The following is a 21,502-nucleotide window of genomic DNA, read 5'->3' as shown; positions in this document are numbered from 1 at the left end:
ACGGTCGCTCCTCCGAAGTGGATCATGGGAAACGTAGTTCGCGATTTGGCGTAACCGAATATATTCTTGAGAATGACTCTTGGGTTGATATGACTTCTTATATTCTCAGTTTCCGATTCGTTTAAAGCCCATTAACGGTTTCTGTATGCTGTGGTTGCAAATTATGAGATTTTAATATTAAACGCACATGTAATAAACGATCATAAAAACAAAAAACACACGAGGCCTAATTTTGATTTCAAAAAGACTTCTCCAGTCAGTGTTGATTTAGAATACATCATACATATTGAGGAATTATCCATTAACCTATATTTTCTCTCATTTATTATAAGTTACATGCACATCCACACGTTTAATACCTATCATGTACTTAATGCCCATCTCAGAAAAGTAAGCATAATCCAAGGAAGCTGATGGAGGCTTTATTGTTTCCACAATAGCCTACTATTACATCCTAAGGTGATGATTGTTAACAGATGAAACATGATATGGATGGAAGACAACAGCTGAAATCTAAGTTTATTTTTTCTATTTAATTGTATTACTTTCCCCAAATAACTTGAATGCAGCATTAAACGGGCCATTCATTTTTTTCAAAGTATACATGATTTGCAAAAACACCTGTAGTTTATAAGTGCAGTGTGCTTGTCAGCTGATGCAGTTTATGAACATTAGAAGTGTTTCCATGATGCCCAAAAACATACGAGTCACTCTAAATTGAAGAGTTGCTCTGCTGTGCTACATCCGTAATCTGATTTAGATAAGTTTTCAGATAAGGGCCTATAACAAAAATATCCTTTCCATGATCACAAATATCCATCCATCCACCCTACACAGATCATCGGTCACATTCAAATAATTTGACCTGAGAAAAGACACATGAACATCAAACTAGCAATGAGTAAGGCACACGATGGACAAAGAGCAAGACCTCCTCTGCTTGGTTGCCGATGAAAGATTCAACGAGTGTGGCATTGAAGATCCCTGTGGTGGGGACTGAGGGTGATATTCGCAGCGGAAAGCCAAACAGAGAAAAGGGACCTGGTGCCAAAGTGAGTGGGGTCGAGCCGAACCATACAGTGGAACAGAGACATGAGGAACAAAAACAATACGATCTGACAGGGAACAGGTGGAAATGAGCCAATATACTGTTTACACTGCGATGGCAGGAGAGTTTGCAGGGGAACGAGCAGACGGGGAGAAAATACAAAAAAAGAGCTGAAAATCCCTTTGACAACTAAATTCTTCTGTGAACCTAATTGCCATTATAAGCATTCATGTTCAATATAATACACTTAAGGATGAGTGTGCACATGTAAAAAGTGCCAGAAAATAATCAAGCAGGACATACTTCCTCAGAAATAATGATGGTAAGTCATTTTGGCACAGCCCACTAAGAAGTTCTGTAGCACTTCATAAGTCTGTTGAGATTTGTTTCACAATGACCATGTACTACAAACTACATTGGACATTTCATAAATTAAAAAGTATTTTTGTAACGGTTTACTTATCAACAATTTACAGTGCATCCAAAACTGAGCAGACCTGTTGTAAAAACCACGCCATGCCTGGTAGTTAAGTATACAATATTTTCTGACTTCCCATTATTATCATTATCATTATCAGTGGGACATGTACCAGTAGCTAGTATTCTGTTTATAACGTGTTATTTACAGTTTTGAAAACAGTGTGTTAGCATTTGAAGAATATGCTGCAAATATAATGTGTTCTGCAGGTGGTGGAGTGTGAATGACAAAAGAGTTGATGGATTTTGGAACATGTGGTCGAATGAATGTTGTGTGAGAGCAAAGAAAAGCGATTCAGAGTTTAGTCCACATGGACTTCTGTTTCACTGACTGTGTGAAGAGTTTTGACAATGTGACTTCAGTTTTGACCAATGCATGTCAGCAATCAAAGAAAACTGTAATCTGCCAGTTTTCCACACATCAGTTCATACTGGACTGTGGAAACGAAGGGGTGATTATTGACTTCAACAACAAAGATAATATGAAGAACATAGCACATTGAGGTCTGAGCCTCTACGTTCGAATGATATAATACAGACAGAAATCACGAGCCCAATCAGAGTAGTGATTCTATTCGTACATGATGTAATGCAGATGTAGGCCTACAGCATAAACACCATCATTATGTTGTTATGAGCAGGAGAACGGACTGGACAACACTTCATTCGAGTGTAAACAGAGCTGTAATCTGTTTACTGTTCCAGTATTTGTGTTTATGGGACTTTGGGCCAATAGGAGCGATATCATCAACTTTATAACAGATAAGTTTAATTGTCATTGCAATTAGAGACATGGACCCGTCTGGAAATCTTATCTGACGGAGATTTTCTCAGGAGGGTTCATTTGCCCTCAGATCATTTAGTTCATGCATTCTGTTACTTTAGTTTGTGCACAGTCGTATTTCAATCAAACAGAATTTTTGGTCTGAGAGAACTTAAGAAATACTCCAGTACCCAGTTATCCATTAACACTGATGGTTTTATTGAAAGCAACGTTGTCTTTCATTCCAACAAATTCATTATTGACGGGTCGGGAAGTCCACTCTTCGAATATAATGTGTGAAGCAAAGACACAACCAGAGGCAGACAGCTGAGAAGATTTAAACATCCCCTACAAATGATGTTCATATGCAGGTCATGTGTACTCGAGATCCTCGATCCCTCATAGCATTCAGTTCCAGTTCAGAAAGAACATTCGAATGGCACTTGCTATCTACAGCCTTTTGACAGCGGGACTGTGTTGTACAAGAGTAAAGGGAATCAGCTATGGATAGGATGCACACACTGCCTATGATATTCTACTGATGTAAGAGAACATCATGAAACTCACTGTTCGTGGAATAAAACATTATGTTACTCTGTGATACATTCAAACAATCAAAGTAATTATAATAATCATAATAATTATAATATTAACACAATGGAGGGTTTTAGTGCACTAATTTGTTCATGTTAAATGTCCCGGTTCAATTCAGCAGTTTAGACATATTCACATTTCATCATCTGGTTCCCTCCCACAGCACCACTGGTTCCTTAATCTGCTGTACACTGTACAATACCCAAAAGCAATGGAATTGCTCTGTCATTGACTGTGTTGTTATTTATAAGTTCACGAGCCCCAGAGTGTCAGAAGCATCATCTGAATGTGCACAAACACGATTGTTACAGCTGTGTATAAGTAGTCCTAGATCCTGACAAAGTTGGACTTTGCTCAGTGCTGACCTCAGCACTCTAGCTGTCGAATAAACTACAGCTAATATCCTCCTTAAAAGTCACATGCTCATGCCTAAAATAACGTCTAAATATGTACATTGGTCGGGATATGACATCTGATATGAGATCTTTTTTTCCTTGATTCTTACTCTAATAACTGAAGTAACAATAATTATAAATGATTGAGACATGCTGTTGAACACTTTTTTTCTCATTCATCAGCGAACCTATTCTGTCAAAATGATCTAAGTGTTGACAGATCTGTTTAGGCTAATGCCTCTGAAAGGAATGAGTCATTTGGGACAAGGCCTTGATGATTTAGGGATATGATGGTGGTATACCACTGGTATGGGATAGCTCTGGCCCTATCAATAACGAGCCTGAATAGTTCAAATAGGTATTTTGATTCAAAACTGTAAGGCCATATCGGCAAATAAATAGAAATATCTATTTCACATATAAACGCACTACACCGCACGGCAAACGCAATAAAATCAAAGCGGCTGCTGTTGCCGTGAAGGTATCTCGTGTTTTGCGACAGTAACGGAAAGTGTCGCAAACGTGTGGGAGGCTTTGGGCGCTGTTTGATACGTAGTAAGGTAGCCGCCTACACTGACCTGGATATCTACAGCTGATGGGAAGTCTGTCGGTCCCTTTTAATATCATGGATTTTAATACGACAACGCATCGTGTTTGTGCTCATCTTCAACGGACAGCCCTTCGTCCTGAAGGCGGTTGTACAGCAAGTGTGATGTCCCTCTGGTGTGCTGAATTGTGACGCGAGGAGGGGCTTGCTAAGCAGCCTAATGGACAGTATCGATGACTTAGCAATCAAAACCAGAACTGAATATCCTCTTTATGCAATTGTATCGTCTCCATTCGCCCTGTCTGCTTCTCTGTTTGCTGACTGGAACTGGGTATCACTCTTGAGCGTGTCGTAACATCACCTTTTCATAAATAAAACAGTATTTACATCTCTGGAGCGAGGAAGTGGAGCTGCGTCAGGCTACCTGAACTTGATCAAAATCAGACCGGACGTTGGGAGACATTGCCTTCGTAATAAAGGTGCCAAACATATTTGTTTTTTTACATTAAACAACGATGTTTGGAATTAGACAGAGACGTGATACTTGGTTTAAACGACAGCCGGCTTTTGAATAGCAAGAGTGATCTCCGCCTTCATTGTTACCGTAGTACCTACGTCGCCCTTCGTTTTATTTTGGAAACCGCGAGCGGAAGTTGTGCTTGGTCCTGCTGTGTTGACCCTGGTAGGAAGTGGGATGTGGCCAGGGTGTATTTATGCTTCTGTTTTAAGATATGAAAATCATTGAATTAGCGCTGCGTCGGGAGCCCTGTTTCACCACCGGACACAGCGGGGATTACGACAGTGTTGCTGTCCGTCAGTGTGGTTGTTGTTGGCGGTCGAAGACGGCGAACACGACCGAAGCTGCTGTGCTGGTTTCGTCTGGACTGGACTATTTCCATGAGGGCTTCTCAACCTCACGTCCTAACAATTTGTGTGCGGGACTGTATTTTGTGCTTACGTAATAACAGTATGTGAATCGATAGTCATATTGTTGACTTTATTTTATATTTTTCTTGGACAAAGACGTCTTGCCCCCGAACACACACAGTTTTATAGATATATATTTTGCAAATGTCAACAAGTCATCGTCAAGTGATGATGGAATCCTCTCTAGCTCTCGGAAGACTGGAGCTGACCCCCAGTTCAGGCGCTGTTGGGGTCAGCCTGACCCCGCGGCTCTCCGGCGGGCACCCCGCGAAGGAGACGTTCGGTCAGCGGCCACTGGGGCCACAAGGCCCGGCTCATCTGAACGGCTGCGTCCCGCTGTCACATCAGGTGGCGGGTCACAAATATGGAGTGGATACAGTGGGTAAGTACTTGCTTCCCTGCAGTTAGAACTTTTTTATTATTAAGACCTGGGTACTGAATGTTGCTTTCCCACCTACATGCAACTAACATAACGAATTGTTTAGGTTCAGCGGACAATTCGGCCTACAGATAACCCACCAACAGTTTGGGGAGTTCAATTAGCCGGAAGTGAAAGATGATATTTATGGAAGACGGGTATGAGTGCTGTCAGCACGAGCAGTACATTAGGAGATTTTGTGATATAAGTTTGGCATGGTGAATTATTTTCCATGCAGGACGAAGCAGCATGCCTAGCTGGGAGTTAGGATTCCTACACCTGTATTACGAATTAATCAGATTATTTTTCTCACTCTGTCTGTACTGTACTGTACAGCTATAACTACAACTTCACACGTGGTTCCCTGCACTAAATCTGATCTGCGCCCCGGTCTCTCTCTAGTCTTCACTGGCACACACTGTCACTCATGTACACAGGACAACTGACATCATTAAAGCCTCCATTGTGTGCTATCAGACGAGGTGCTGAGCTGCGTGGATCGTGCATGTTACACTGGGCATCTGCTGGTAGTCACAGTAGCTCTCAGATGGGTCAGTCAGTAAGCTTGATGAATGACACACACATGTGGGGCAGGCATTCTCACTGTGTCCCGTGACCTGCAGTCGGCCAGGACAAACCTGTCTATCCACCAGTTTGTATTTGGCTGTTTGTATGTTTCCTGTTTAACATTTAGATGAAGTGTGTACACAGTGTTTTCTTTGGTGTGGTGGTTCAACATTTACTTCCATTCCCTGTGTTGAATTACAGACTTACCAGGACTGTAAGCAGAAGTTTCCTGCCTGTTGTGGTTTTTTAATGATATATGAGCTCCAGTTTCACTCTCAACTAGTAATGCTGATAATCAGTTATAACTTCATGAGCTCCTTGTGACACCAGGGACCATAAATCAACGCATCAGGTTCAGTTAAATGCTGCATGGTTGTCCTCTGGGTAATCAGTCAGTGTGAACACAAATGGAGCAGAAGTAAAACGCAGTAATGTATCACCTCTTCTAGGGCTATAGTGATAAGTTGATTCATCGTTTACATGATTCACAGAAAATTAGAAATGTCTCACCATTATAGTACCCGAGGAGTAAAGGAAGGTTGCACCGATCCACCGCTTTCTCTCCCGATACCAGTTTTGATACCTCAACTCTCTTTTGCCTAAATGTAAAATGTGTGTACCTCACCACGGGGAACTTCCTGGAACGCTGCATGAGCAGAGTCACCTGGATCCAAATACCTCAGTTCTTCTTATTAATGTCTGTCTCCGTTGTAGTCGTAGATTGACAGAAAATGAATGTGCACTGATTATTACTATTATTATAAGAGTTTCCACACATTTCCTGGTTCCAGTTTAACCAGTTTCTGTTTTTATTGTTTGCCCATAGTCAATTTTTACTTTCCCTTACACAAATTGTTGTATTTATTAGCCGTTATCAAATAACTAAGGAAGACAAAAGTTAATTTATTCAGAAGGAGGTGAGATGTCTCCTCAGCTTCCACCGTCTTCAGCTCCAGAGAAAGCCGATATGTAGAAGTCTTTCTTACCACTTGTTGCTAGATTTACTACCCAACGCAGTATTTGACAGGCCCAGGCAATCCGTCACTTCTTATTGTTCAGCCTGGCTGTACACTAAATATATTTGGGTTTGGACTAACTGTTCACCCCGGCCTCTCGGATGGGAATTCTTCACAGTATTGTGACATTCTATAAACTAAAAAATCAATCGATAAATTCAAACAATCATTGATTGAGTTATCAACAATGAAAACAATCATTAGCCCTAAACCTATATTGCATAACGTTTATTTACTAGTTACTTAATATCCCAAATGGAAAATGACATGAAAAGGTATTTGCCAGGCTGTCAACCAGGCATCAACTTTTGTTTGCTGTCACTGAAATGATGCTTGCCATTTTTAGCCGTCTTGTATTTTGAGTAATGAGACGTGTATACATCTCAGCTCAAAGACGGAGGGACGCTTTGCCTCCCAGGACAAATGTCCTTTGTCTTTGTCCTTCACTTTCATCTGGTTCTTTGTCAGTTTAATCACTTTGTTTGTGATGTCGGTGGGTTTGTCAAAGTTTACAATTTTTACAACAATTAATGACAATGTTTTTATTTTTAGGTGCACATTTGGCTGTTTGCAGTCCTTATTTTTTTTCATGTTGAAAAGTGGTTTTCCATTTCTCAAACCGGTTACATTGGTGTCTTTGTCTTTAATATACTCTGTAGAATATTCCGTCCTTCCACCCCCAATGCAAGGAGAAAGAGGCCTTTAGAGAAGCAGTGACACAGTCGTGTGGAATGAAACAATCATTAACATAACGAGGCAAACTAGCTAACTAACAGACACAGTATTGAGACTGAGCCAGCAGTTCCCTAAAGTCTCCAGGACAGTTTCAGAAGAAGCAGTGGAATCCTGCTCAGCTTGTACTGTTGCTGACTGAAAGTGATCCTGCTTACTCTACCCTTCCCTTTTTGTTCCTCCCCATAACGTCTCTGTTGGTGTGTGTGTGTAGTTGGGTCATAATGAAGTTACAGGCTCTGATGCAAGACAGAAAGGCAAAGGTGAATGTCTGCTGTGTGACTCAGTAGTCCTCACCTGTGAGCTGCTGCATGGTGATTGTTCATGTGGAAGGCGGGGCAGGTCTTTGGAACACTTTAACCTGCATGAAGCTACGACTGCCGGTCAGTTCTTCACAAAGGACGGCTGGTCACTATGGTTTGAGTGTTATGAGGTAGAGAACCAGTACCGGTCCTTTCAGAATGAGGCAACCAGCATTTACAGAGGGTGGACATTTCAGCAAGACAATGATCCAAACACACAGCCAACGAAACTCTCAATTTGTTTCAGAGAAAGAAAATAAAGCTGCTACAATGGCCCAGACAATCTATGGAAAGAACTAAAGATCAGAGTTCATAGAAGAGGCCCACGGAACCTTCAAGACCTGAAGACTGTGTGGAAGAATGGGTCAAAACCACACCTGAGCAATGCATGCGCCTAGTTTCTCCATACAGGAGGCGTCTTGAAGCCGTCAAGTATTAAATCAATTTTAGTAAGCGTGTTCAATACTTTTTCCCTGTGTCATTCCATTTTATTACACATAACTTCTGGGTTTCTCTGTATGTATGGATTACTTTGGTTGTTACCGACATCTGGTGAAAATGTCATGTCAATAGCGCCTTCAGAAATATATTTACTGAGAACAATGGTGACGTGTTCAATACTTATTTTACCTGCTGTAAGTTGTCTGGCAAAAAATAAGTTGATTCCGCTCAACTTTGGCAGCAACACGATGCCATCGCCCCGGTGACTCCACAGCTGGAGAGTGTCGTAGTATTCTAAACCTCAGTGCCGTGCGGTAAACCACCGCATTAATGTACCCGTCAGTCAAACCGTCCCTCCTGGATTGCGTCGGGCTGTTTTTCCGGTGTAACCGGTTACTCCACACATGCCGTGGAGATCTAAATGTCGGCAGAGAGAGACATCATGTTTCTGACTGTTGGAGCCAAATATGGTGTTGTAAATACAACTGTATTTCTCTGTGTATGCGTTGGGTGGCGCTGTACTAATGTCCCGGGCTCAGGTATATAGGTCCTGAAATCACTGATGTTGTCAGGTGTTTGACCCCGGAAGGTAAACGGTTTTGACCGCTTTACGGTAATAGTTTGAAGTGTTTCGGCAAATGGTGCGTTTTAATTTCGGTGGAAAGAACGGGACTGTCTTTACGTTGTTCCATGCCGAGAAAATAAACACTCTCATTCAACAAACGTGTCTGTGGATGATGTACCTAATGCGACGCACATCAATTGTGACCTCCGGTCATCTAGACTTACAACCAGCGAGTCACCCAGTCCCACCAGTAGCTTACCGTAGAAGACTGGGCTTCTTTAACACGGACTATCCTGGACGGCTTTCTGAATACCAGAGTCCATGTATTTCTTTCCTGTCTACCTGCTCAGCAATCTGATTGACCTTGTGAACAAAGAGTGATTGTTTGTGGGTATGAGTTTCTCATTGACAGCTGATGGAGACCGATCTGTATTAAAGGCCTCATGCTGCTCTCTCTCAGAGATCACCCCATCCCTTTCTCTTCTTCCTCTTAGTCCACATCGTGCTCCCTCCGTCTTCTTCTCTCTGTGCTTGTGTGTCGAGGTTGTGTGTTTGATAAATGTCAGAGTTCATGATTCAACATTAAACATTAACTTCAGTTGTGCAGAGCCAAGTGTTCTGTTTGAATGCACGATGTGTTTTACATTTACAGAGATTCACTGCTGACGGACATCCAATAGATTTTGACTGCTTCAGTACAAGGGTTGGAAACAGAGGACCGGGTGCTTCTTGTCAGCTGTTACTTCTTATTCTTCACCGCTTGATTTTTCAGTGGCATCTTTGTATTTGTTGCAGGCATTTTGCAGCATCCAGACGGAACAGTCCTGAAGCAGCTTCAGCCTCCGCCCAGAGGTCCACGAGAGATGCAGTTCTACAGCACGGTAACCGCCTCCACAACAGTATCAACACCTGTAAAACGGTTACAGACATGACGACAAGTGTTTATATATTGACTAGCTTTATTATGTATGTTGAATAAAGCAGTGGTGTCAAACTCATTTTCACTCCGGGCTACATCAGTATCATGGTTTCCCTCAAAGGGCCGGTTGTAACTGTAAGACTGTTTAACTGTAACAACTCCCTAACATATTGCTAAATAACTCTCTCTGCATTTGATTGTTGTTTATTAAAATGTAAAAATATTGTACATGCAGTTATATAAATGTAAAATGATATTTAAGCACATTTCTGTTATTATAACTTAAATCCACCTGTTGTCGTAGTTTTAATGTCGGTACACAGACAACATGCTATCTCATAATTTCAACTTTCTATCTCATAATTTCGACCATGGGGATACTTTTATTTTCAAGTCTAACTTTTAATTTTTTTTCCAAAATAAAAAATAAAAAATCTTTTTTTCTTTTTTTTCCTGGCGGATTCGCGGGCCACATAAAATGACGTGACGTGGCGGGCCGGATTTGGCCCGTGGGCCTTGAGTTTGACATGTGTGGAATAAAGTGTTACAAATCATTTTAAGAATAAATCCGGCAAAAATCTCGCTGAGATTAAGGTTGTAGTGATCCAATATGCAACACACCTTCTGTAACATTTCTTTAGTGCATGAGCTGTCGCCAAACAGAAAAGTCAAGCAAAGTGCTTCATTGTCCAAAATATCAATGAGAACAATGCACCTCATGCGAGAACATTTTCGTACTGTTAACTTTCTTTTCCTTTCTGTGAGTACGGGTGAGCCTTTATATTCAGCAAACACTCCTAACTTTGACTAAACCGTGTAAACAACCAGCGGGAACATGATGAATGTGAATAAATGAGCGTGTGTTCTAGATTAGCATAATCCTCGCCCCAATAATACCATACAAGTCTACACGGACCGTCCCATATGTCCTATGTCAGCAGAATTAAGGGACCTGCTGAAGACGAGGACGGGGACAAATGAGGAGTCCTGTTAGTGTCACCTGAGCGTCGTACTGTCACTGACGTAACCAGGAAGTGGTTCCATGTGGAAACCGGCTCCAGCCAGGCCATGGATGACTGCAATGGGAGAGGGTCAGATGATCTAAGATGCTCATATTTATATTGGAGTGTTGCACAACAGCATCTACAGCCAATTGAAATGGTGATATTGTTGGTCTACATGAATGCATATAGAAGGACATTAGGATGTGCGTCCGACAGGAGAATGTCAACATAATTATGAAGTGTAATTTATATAGAGGTTTTTAATCTTTAATGCTCCAAAGTAATACAATCCATTAGTGACAAACATGGGATAGCAGCAGACGCGTGTTACATCACTCATACATTGTGTTCGTACCATAAAATTCAAAATAGGAGGAAGTTGATGAAGGCGGCAGGTTGTGCTGGAGAACAGCTCTGTTGGGCCCAGTGGTTCTTGCATGAGGCCCAGTGAGCGTACACAGAACCTCATGCTACACTGTGCATTGGCTGCCTCGGCTTTGGTTTATATATTACAGCTTCAGTTATATACATTAATGATTAATCTGTTTTCTTTTTTGAAATATATTACAGTGAAGAGGCACATCTTCAAATTCTTTGTTCTGATCAACGGTTCAAAATCCAACTCATTTACAAAGAGCATCTTTCATATTGAAGGCATTGCTGTCTGATGAGTTGCTTCAAAACATTCAGAATAGCTGTCGATTATTTACTTTTTTGTCAACCAACTAACAGACTAATCATTTCAACTCAAGTTGATATCTCAGTTCATTGTTCAGCATCACATTGCATATGGTGATATCTTCACCTTTCATCACGATGCTCTCACACACACTGTCGACTTGTAATTTATAGTTTGTACGCAAATATCGGGACGGACTGCAGAATGCAGATCCCACTGTTCTGACTGCATGTTACTCAGATTTAATGCTGTATGTTCACTTTACCTAAAGACAGATTGATAAAAATCACAAGATATCGCCTTGCTAACAGTGTGGCAATATATTGAATGCATGGAGAAATGTAAATGCTTCGTTATCAGCAGAGAGAGAGAGAGAGAGAGAGAGAGAGAGAGAGAGAGAGAGAGAGAGAGAGAGAGAGAGAGAGAGAGAGAGAGAGAGAGAGAGAGAGAGAGAGAGAGAGAGAGAGAGAGAGAGAGAGAGAGAGAGAGAGAGAGAGAGAGAGAGAGAGAGAGAGAGAGAGAGAGAGTCAGTCTTAGTAGCACTGTCAGTCTCAGAAACTCAAACAAACGGGAGTGAGTCATGGTGTCTGTCTGAAAGGATCCCAACAGGGCTGGGAGTCCACTAACTGTACAGCAGGACAAATGTGTGTGCAGCACAAATGTACGTCTGTGTTGAACTGAACTTTCATCATGTTCATACATTCAGCTGATGATGCATGAGTCGATCAGCAGATCTGTGATACCTGATTCATGACGTCATTACTCTAACTAACACGGTTCTAAAAAGTTTCTCTCTTCTCCAATGTGAGAGGAGCGAAGCCTGTTTCCAACCCCCCCCCCCCCCTATTGGTGTAAGACAACTTGCTATTTTCTAAGTTAGTATGTTATGTTTTGTGGTACTGTATCAATTCTAAACTCTGTATTGATTATAAATGAATAGTTCACACGCTAAGATGAACTCAGTCAGAACTTTCTTTCATTTGCAAAGAGTTGTGTCCTCTCAACGTGCTGGGATGTTGGATGTTACAGGGACTGAGGTAAAGGCAGACTCCTCTGGCAGTGTGTTCTTCATACGATGACATTCTCTCTGAAAATTAGATTTTTCTTAAATCGCTTCCAGTGTCACAATATATTGTAACTCCTTGTGATGGATATTTTTCAGTAACGTCTGACATTTGAAACAACAATTCATTGAGTGAAGCATAGAGTCATGAAAATAATCACTAGTTGCAGCCCTGCAATAAATATACAGTGTCCACATGTAGGTACTGTATAGTGTGTTAATGTGTGTGTGTGTGTGTGTGTGTGTGTGTGTGTGTGTGTGTGTGTGTGTGTGTGTGTGTGTGTTAGGTGTATGCAGAGGACTGCTGTGATCCATGCCTTCTGCAGCTCCAGAACCATCTGCCCAAGTACTACGGCACCTGGTCCTCTCCTGACAGCTCCAATGGTAAGAGACTGACCCGTGTGTGTCCACCTCTCCAGAGTCCATGCAGGTCAGGTGAACCGGTTTGTCCTATCGGATACTGGTATATAGCCTGACCGATACTGGATTTTTAAAGTAAATACTGATAAATGGGGTGAAAAAATCTCAACTTTGTCAAAAACAAACAATGTTGATTTTAGATCTGTGGGGTTAAACCAGATAACTGCAGCACCAGATTTAATGGAAGCACTAAAAGGACTTCCTCCCCAGTTTGGCGTTCCTGTCCTACAATCTCTTCTTATATACAGCAAGCTGTTCTCATCCACTGCTCCTACTTAGACCTACGGAAAGTACTGCACTGTAATCCATATACGACCCACGTCATTGTGAGCCCCGACACGCTGGGCTGCCTCTTAACAAGTCAGGTGACGCGGTGCGACAAAGTCTGTGTAGGAAGAAGTCTGGGTGGATGGCAGGGTCAAACATACACAGGAGGACTTTCACCCAGGAGACCGCCGTTTGTGTCGCTTATGAACCAACAGTCAACTTATTTTAATAACAAACATACTTATTTGAACCTAAACCGCAATCTTTTCTGCACCACAAGGGCTTGCACAAGGGCTCTGATCGCTCACCTAGCTGGACATTTGTAGAACGCACGAAGAGTGAAAAATAACTTCAAACTCACTCTAAGGAAAGATGGTATTGGTACAACTCCAGCTATGAAAGCCGAATACCACGAGCTGTTACTTCTTCTCAATTCTTCCTCTTCTAGGATATAAAATCATGCAGTCAATAGTCAAAGAAGTCACATAATCATGAAAGAAACATGTCATGAGCAATATTCTTCTTATAAAAGGCCAACATCAGTCTCCTATGAACAAGCTAGCATTGCCTCCATACATCCTCACTGTTTCCAGACCTGTACCTGAAGCTGGAGGACGTGACCCGGCGCTTCGTCAGGCCGTGCATCATGGACGTGAAGCTGGGCCGGCGGAGCTACGATCCGTTCGCCTCGCAGGAGAAGCGGGAGCAGCAGATCAGGAAATACCCACTGATGGAGGAGATAGGCTTCCTGGTCCTCGGCATGAGGGTGAGTATGACCTGCTGCTGTGGGGGATCTCTAATCCATCAGTGGAATGGTCTCTGAGTGGGGTTCAGATCACATCTTTGCTTCCTTTTAGTTTGAAACTGGTTTACTGGCACTCCACTAGAACTGATCCGAACAACATCTAAGAGCTGCCATTGCAGTAATGCAAATGGTATGAAAGGCAAACATATGCACTGTTCTCTCCATCTTTGAGAAGTTAAAATGTAAAAATGCAAAAATTCTGTCCTGCAAATATTTTTCATCACACCGGCGGTGATGCAGATTTGAGACTGCGGCAACAGGCAGAGGGCTCAGAGCAGTGTCTGGAAGGCTGTCTGAGGTAAACTGTTGCTCTGAGGGGATTTGAGTTACGCAATGTGTCTGTCCAAGGCTTTTATTGTGAAAGGTAAGAAGAGAAGGAGTAGATCTGGTCTGTTCGCCTTTGTCAAGGTTGAAAGGAGTAATACAGTTTTCCGTCTTGGTTGGGAGTATGGAGCCTCCGTCTGGATGAACGTTATAAGTTTCGAATGTGTCCGTTCCGTACAACGTGATTGGTCGATGCCTTTATTCGTTAAGTACTCAAGAAAAAAACATTTAAAAAATAAATAAATAAAAGTATGTGAAAATGAATCACACAAAATAACTGTAAGCTTAATTGTATTAATTAGCTTGTACTCCGATCACTTTTAAGCTCCATACAGTAAATGTTGACACTTGTTGCACAGATGTGCAAAACAATTTACAGCTCTACCAGAGGGCACAGACAGGAAGTAAACAAAGTACATTTAACAAACAGTGCAGCAGTATATATATATATATATATATATATATATATATATATATATATATATATATATATATTATACTAATACTAATAACACAAACCTTTAAATAAAAGCACAGCTTTCATAACTTTATACATATCAGCTATTAACGCGACGGCAGAAGTCACTGATAACACCTTTCATACGCGGCGTGATGAACAACATAAGGTGCTGTTGAACCTCCTGAAGCAGGTCAATGATTAACTATGTGAAATATGTTGACGTTGTTGACTGAGCGGTACAGCCCATAATACACACACACACACACACACACAGTGGAGCATGTAAATAGCTGCTATTCATCTGTTTGTTGAATCTCTGTAGAATCCGACAGTGCAGCAGTAAACACGCCTCATGAAGAGTCAGATAGGAAACCGTTATCGCTTCCATCAGTTTCCATTACAACCTACTGACAGCATCATCATCAGTGTTCCTGCCTGCAGCAGGAAGCAAACGACGCCTCCCACTGAAGGCTTTCTGTCTATATTTAGAATTTCTACCAAGTTAATGCTGTGTTCATATCGATGTGGAACACTGGCCGTTGTTTGACATCAGACTGATACTACACTTTCCATAGATACTTTCTCTTTATGCCGAGCATGAACGCACGTTGGAACAAAACTCTTTCTATCATTTCATAAAATACAGCAAGTCAAACTTCTCATCGGCACAGCGTAGTATCCCATAGCCTGCCAGCATAAGAAGAGGATCTTCAGAGAGACAGGGGTTAACATTGTAGAGCTCCTTGAGGCAAATGTGTGAGTTCTAATATTTTGCTAATACGATCAAATTTACTGGACCTACGAATATAAGCTTTAAATATGAATTTAAAGTTTATTATTTCTGAAAAGTATTGGTTGCACATTTAAACTACTACCCTGCACACCAACTTTCTCGAGCAGGATGTATGCTGAGGGTGCTGAATTATCCCGTATCGTCTAATGTGCTGTAGTGTAAAAAAGGAACTTAACTTTAGGCAGCACCAATCCACAGTTTTAGATGAACAACAGATCAGATTATTATTTATAATGTTTCAAACTAGAGTCTGGTTGTATAGAAGTCTATGAGAAAATGACTCTACTTCTCTTGATTTATTCCCTCAGTAAACAGTGGCGGCTGGTCAAAAGAGGGCCATGGGGCAAAAAAGGAAAAAAATAAAAATACCGGTAATCACAAATTATACAAATTGTCACTATTTGTGTTTTTGAACAATGGAATGTACCCAGTAATGTGTGTAAAATATGATATCTGCGCAAAATATATGCTTTTCCTGCTCGTGCTCTCTGTCTGTGTGCTCTCTGCTCGTCCTCTCTGTCTGTGTGCTCGTCTGCTCGTGCTCTCTGCTCGTCCTCTCCGCCTGTGTGCTCTCTGCTCGTCCTCTCTGTCTGTGTGCTCGTCTGCTCGTGCTCTCCGCCTGTGTGCTCTCTGCCTGTCTGCTCGTCCTCTCTGCCTGTGTGCTCTCTGCTCGTCCTCTCTGCCTGTCTGCTCTCTGCTCGTGCTCTCTGCTCGTGCTCTCTGCTCGTGCTCTCTGCTCGTCCTCTCTGTCTGTGTGCTCTCTGCTCGTCCTCTCTGCCTGTCTGCTCTCTGCTCGTGCTCTCTGTCTGTGTGCTCTCTGCTCGTCCTCTCTGCCTGTGTGCTCTCTGCTCGTCCTCTCCGCCTGTGTGCTCTCTGCTCGTGCTCTCTGTCTGTGTGCTCTCTGCTCGTGCTCTCTGTCTGTGTGCTCTCTGCTCGTCCTCTCTGCCTGTGTGCTCTCTGCTCGTGCTCTCTGTCTGTGTGCTCTCTGCTCGTCCTCTCTGCCTGTGTGCTCTCTGCTCGTCCTCTCTGCCTGTGTGCTCTCTGCTCGTGCTCTCTGTCTGTGTGCTCTCTGCTCGTCCTCTCTGCCTGTGTGCTCTCTGCTCGTGCTCTCTGTCTGTGTGCTCTCTGCTCGTGCTCTCTGCCTGTGTGCTCTCTGCTCGTGCTCTCTGTCTGTGTGCTCTCTGCTCGTGCTCTCTGTCTGTGTGCTCTCTGCTCGTCCTCTCTGCCTGTGTGCTCTCTGCTCGTGCTCTCTGCCTGTGTGCTCTCTGCTCGTGCTCTCTGCCTGTGTGCTCTCTGCTCGTGCTCTCTGTCTGTGTGCTCTCTGCTCGTGCTCTCTGCCTGTGTGCTCTCTGCTCGTCCTCTCTGCCTGTGTGCTCTCTGCTCGTCCTCTCTGCCTGTGTGCTCTCTGCTCGTGCTCTCTGTCTGTGTGCTCTCTGCTCGTGCTCTCTGTCTGTGTGCTCTCTGCTCGTCCTCTCTGCCTGTGTGCTCTCTGCTCGTGCTCTCTGTCTGTGTGCTCTCTGCTCGTCCTCTCTGCCTGTGTGCTCTCTGCTCGTGCTCTCTGTCTGTGTGCTCTCTGCTCGTGCTCTCTGCCTGTGTGCTCTCTGCTCGTGCTCTCTGTCTGTGTGCTCTCTGCTCGTGCTCTCCGTCTGTGTGCTCTCTGCTCGTCCTCTCCGCCTGTGTGCTCTCTGCTCGTGCTCTCTGTCTGTGTGCTCTCTGCTCGTCCTCTCTGCCTGTGTGCTCTCTGCTCGTCCTCTCTGTCTGTGTGCTCGTCTGCTCGTCCTCTCCGCCTGTGTGCTCTCTGCTCGTGCTCTCTGTCTGTGTGCACGACACTCTGAGAACGTGCAGCTTGGGGGGCCTGATCATTTTGGCCCAAAAGAGGCGGGTCTATGAAGCAGTTTAGCCAATTGCTGATTCATGATATAAATGAGTGACATACAATTTAGCCAATCAGCGCCCTCAAATAGATTCAGCTTGGGGCCAGAACGATCAGGCCCACAGCTGCGCGTTCTTGTCAGGAGGAGTCTCTACAGGCGGCCGCACCAGCGCGAGCACTCCTCCTCCAAGACCCGTTTGAGAGGAGAACTTTGAGGAGATTCTGCAGCCAAAGAGCTGATATCAGATCAGCCTGACCTCTCAATCAGACAGCAGACTAGCGGGAAAGGGAAGCAGTACATGCGAAGCTTCTGTACTAGCTGAACACCAGACAGGTTAGCTAGCTGCATGACGGCATGCTAATAATTTATTTAGCTTTTTAAAACAACGGGGACAGATCCAGCACGGACAGTTACGGGAGTGAGGGATGAGGAGGTAAGGAAACATGAGAACACCAGGGTAGGGAGTGAGGGATGAGGAGGTAAGGAAACATGAGAACACCAGGGTAGGGAGTGAGGGATGAGGAGGTAAGGAAACATGAGAACACCAGGACACACATGGAGAACTTTGTCAAGCTACATATTTGGCAAAGTGAACATCTTTTCTTCTACATAGTTGTCCTCAGTCTCATCTGCTTAACTTGGTCATGGAGGCATCAACATGTAATAGAGATGTTAAATTAACAGTGAAAACTCATCATAGCTTAATTTAACATCAGTATTCATAATTACACTTCATGTTTACTTCTCCTGATCTTTACCTCCTATAACAAGGTCCATAGGGGCATCTCAATAAATAAACATGTTATATTATATTATATAAGTGTTATTTACTGATTGTTTTTGTGTTGGAATACATGTTAAATATTTAACTGCCAAGTAATAATGCGTGTTTGATACTTACATTTTTTTTGCATTAAATCATACTGGGATGTTTGCTGAAATTGATAGGATGGCCCTAGAACATGTTCCACCAGCCACCACTGATTGTAAGCATGAGTTTATGTCTCAATCTCTAGTTTCATGTCTTCTTCAATACAGCATGATGTTCATTTAGTACATTATGGTCCATTTAGAGGCAGACCGTTGGATACTTTGGTCATATTATCGTCATGATAACATGACAGCTTGTTCAGCTTCCCCCCCGGTGGCCAAAAGACAAGCCAGCGCCGCTTTAACTAAAACCAGTAATGCCACAAGGTACAAATACTCTGTTACAATAAAGGTACTACATTCAACATGTTACTTGACTAAAAGTGCAGTAGCACTGTGAGGCAAACGTACTGTTGAAGAAAGATAGAAGTCTTCTTAGAAATGAAAAAGTTGAACTCGTAAACAATATTAAATGGGTGCTTTTCAAATCTCTATGAAGTCACTGAGTAGAAGTATCTCAAGACTGTACTTAAGTGCAGTACTTGAGCAGTACAGTACTTGAACGTTGTATAAATTCATCTTTGAAAGGTTTGCACCTCCAGTAGTTTTAATGGATTTAGAAATGTATTTTGTGGGTGAGAATGAAGTTGTGTTAAAACGTGCTCAGAGGTCATCAGATGGTCAAAGAACAGAGATAAATCAGTCAAGTTGGGCTAAACTGTGCCCTAGAACAGGGAGTGGTGCTTTGAGTGCGTTCCCATAGACTGATTGGCGGTAATGACCTCCCTGATGGAGGAGTGATAGTGTGGGAGGAGGAGAGTCGGCGGAAGATAAAAAGAGGTGATTAAGTGTTGACTGCCGAGCAGAGAATCTTCCCGTGAAGCGTCTCCTTCTCTCTCAAGCCGCACTAGAAACGTGCCACCCTGTCATCAAGTTGTGGCTTTTATATGAACTTGTATTTGGTTGTGTATTAGATCCTGGATTGGGATAGGTAAATAATTATCATGCAGATCATTTTCAATAATCTGATTGATGCCATCTAAAATCCTAATTGTATTGTCATTCTTTCATTGTGACTCTTGTATCTGGTTCTGACTTCATGCATGTGGATCACCCTAAGGCGCCGGGGTCATGAGCCCGCTCACTGGCAGCACGCTGCACTTCTGCAGGTTGGTCCTTAAGGACAAAACAAATTGCTAAAGGACTCGAAAAAACATCCAGACTCGAGTCATGTAGTCGGCGTAGATGGAGTTTGGAGAAACAGCAGGAGTAGCAGCGCGGGACTAAAGCACTGTACTGCTGTGGATGGGGGCAGCAGCAAAATGTGTTTTAGACACTGAAAGAAAATCTCAATCTGTTGAAGTGTACGCTGATTCTGTAATACTTTTGCAGGTTTACCTTGCCGTCAGACAGCTACACAGTCTGTGGTTCACACAGGGAGCTGAAGCCTGTTTTCTATGCTCCAGCTGTGGAAGGGTTCGTTCACCAAAGTCACACAATAACACAAACAAGTTGAGGCAGCGGTGGACCAGCAACTCCTGTGTCCTGCGAGGTCAAATTTCAGTTAATTTCAATGGAGTCTGGTGGCTTTGACCAGTAGGTGGATACAAGGTGAAGCGTCACTCTAAATATAGCGTACGCTAAAGGTCTAAAAGACATTGTCCTGTCAGCGGTGGGCAGTCCCATGCTGCGGAGGCAGGTGTGAGTGCAGCTATGGACCACTAGATGGAGCCAGTGTTTCATCAGAGAGACACAGCACTGCAGTGGTGGTCAGCGTGCATCTCCACACATCTGTCACTGTGAGTTGAGAGAATACGACTGTGCTGTGAGCAATAGGCGCTGTTCCACACCATACGACACGCGTATGTATATATGAAAACCTTCATCAGCATTTTGTGCCATGTTGTTTGTCTTCTTCTATTTCAGGTGTATAAGATGTGCAGTGACACGTTTGACTCCTACAACCAGCACTACGGGAGGGGACTGGTTCAGGACTCTATTAAAGACGGTGTGTGTGATTTATGAGATTTAATAAGTGACCTACCACCACTGACAAAGTGTAGGAGGAACTTCTCTGAATAATTTAAGTATATGTAACTCTCCTCTTCCCTTTCATCTTTCCTCCTCTTGTTTCCGTTCCTCTTTTCTCTCCTTTACTCTCCTCATCTTTGGTCTCTTTCCTCTCCTCTCCCTAAACTCTTCTCCTGTACTCTTACCATCCCTCTTTTCCCTTCACCTTTCCTCCTCTTCTCTTGTCTCCCCTCCTCTCCTCTCCTCCAGGCCTGGCTAATTTCTTTCATAATGGTGTTAGTCTGAGGAAGGATGCCGTGTCAGCCAGCATCCACAGAGTACAGTGTATCCTCCGCTGGTTTGAGTCGCAGCAGCAGCTGGTCTTCTACGCCAGCTCCCTTCTCTTCGTCTACGAGGGGCTCCCCTCCTCCTCATCCTCCCTTTCATCCCTTCTCAGCACCCCGTCCATCAGCCCAACTGCGGGGAAAACTGCCACGTTGTCATCGGCGAGCGACGGCGGTCGGGGCAGGGAGGGGAAAGCGAGACCAGAAAGGTCGAGGCAGGAAGCGGAAGAGGAAGTGGAAGTGGAGTATAACAACAACAACAACATTCAGGTGCCGGCGCCCTGGGATTGCAGCCTGGCCACCATTTACACCAACCATAGGAAAGGTGGCCACCACTGTGCCAGGGCTCATCTCCGTGGCAACGACGATGCTGCGGAGACGACGGCGAGCCCGGTCCCTGGAGACAACATCTCAGCGCTGTGCGAAGAAGACAACTCCGCGTGGAAACGAACTGGAGAGTCCCGACAACCGCCGAACGGAAACGGAAACAAATCACAACTGGAAGGGAAGGACGAGGACGGAGGGAGGGAGGACAGAGACAGGAGGAGGCGAGAGGAGGAGGAGGAGGAGCTGAAAGGACGGGGAGGCGATGCAACAGATGGGAGCGGTGGAGACACGGAGGTGGAGGTCAGGATGATCGACTTTGCCCACGTTTTCCCGAGCGAGAGCCACGATCACGGCTACATCTACGGCCTCAAACACCTGCTGACAGTGCTGGAGCAGCTCCTCTGTGACGCCGCCTAGACCCCCCCCTCCCTCTTCCCTCCCTCCTCTAGACCTCGTGACCTGCTCAGTGAACCACCGGCTCCCTTCTGCCAATGTTCCTCTCTCCTCAAAAGACAGACACCTTCAGAGGAGCGAGGGAAGAATCAAAAGAG

The 21,502-nt window shown here is 43.7% G+C and overlaps 1 protein-coding gene across 1 annotated transcript; it reads left to right on the top strand.

The window, feature by feature from the left end:
* The first annotated feature begins 4,748 nt into the window (after positions 1–4,748).
* ipmkb (inositol polyphosphate multikinase b) lies at positions 4,749–21,382 on the top strand. Its single transcript, XM_079293781.1, has 6 exons — positions 4,749–5,133; positions 9,588–9,673; positions 12,745–12,841; positions 13,738–13,910; positions 20,197–20,278; positions 20,551–21,382. Exons 1-6 carry the CDS (start codon positions 4,896–4,898, stop codon positions 21,366–21,368), a joined length of 1,494 nt encoding a protein of 497 aa, XP_079149907.1. The 5' UTR covers positions 4,749–4,895; the 3' UTR covers positions 21,369–21,382.
* Positions 21,383–21,502: the final 120 nt, after the last annotated feature.

Source organism: Melanostigma gelatinosum, assembly GCF_949748355.1.
Source record: "Melanostigma gelatinosum genome assembly, chromosome: 21".
In the NCBI taxonomy this organism is placed as follows: domain Eukaryota; kingdom Metazoa; phylum Chordata; class Actinopteri; order Perciformes; family Zoarcidae; genus Melanostigma; species Melanostigma gelatinosum.
The sequence above is the reverse complement of the archived record's forward strand: the minus strand, read 5'-3'. Positions and strand labels throughout refer to the sequence as shown.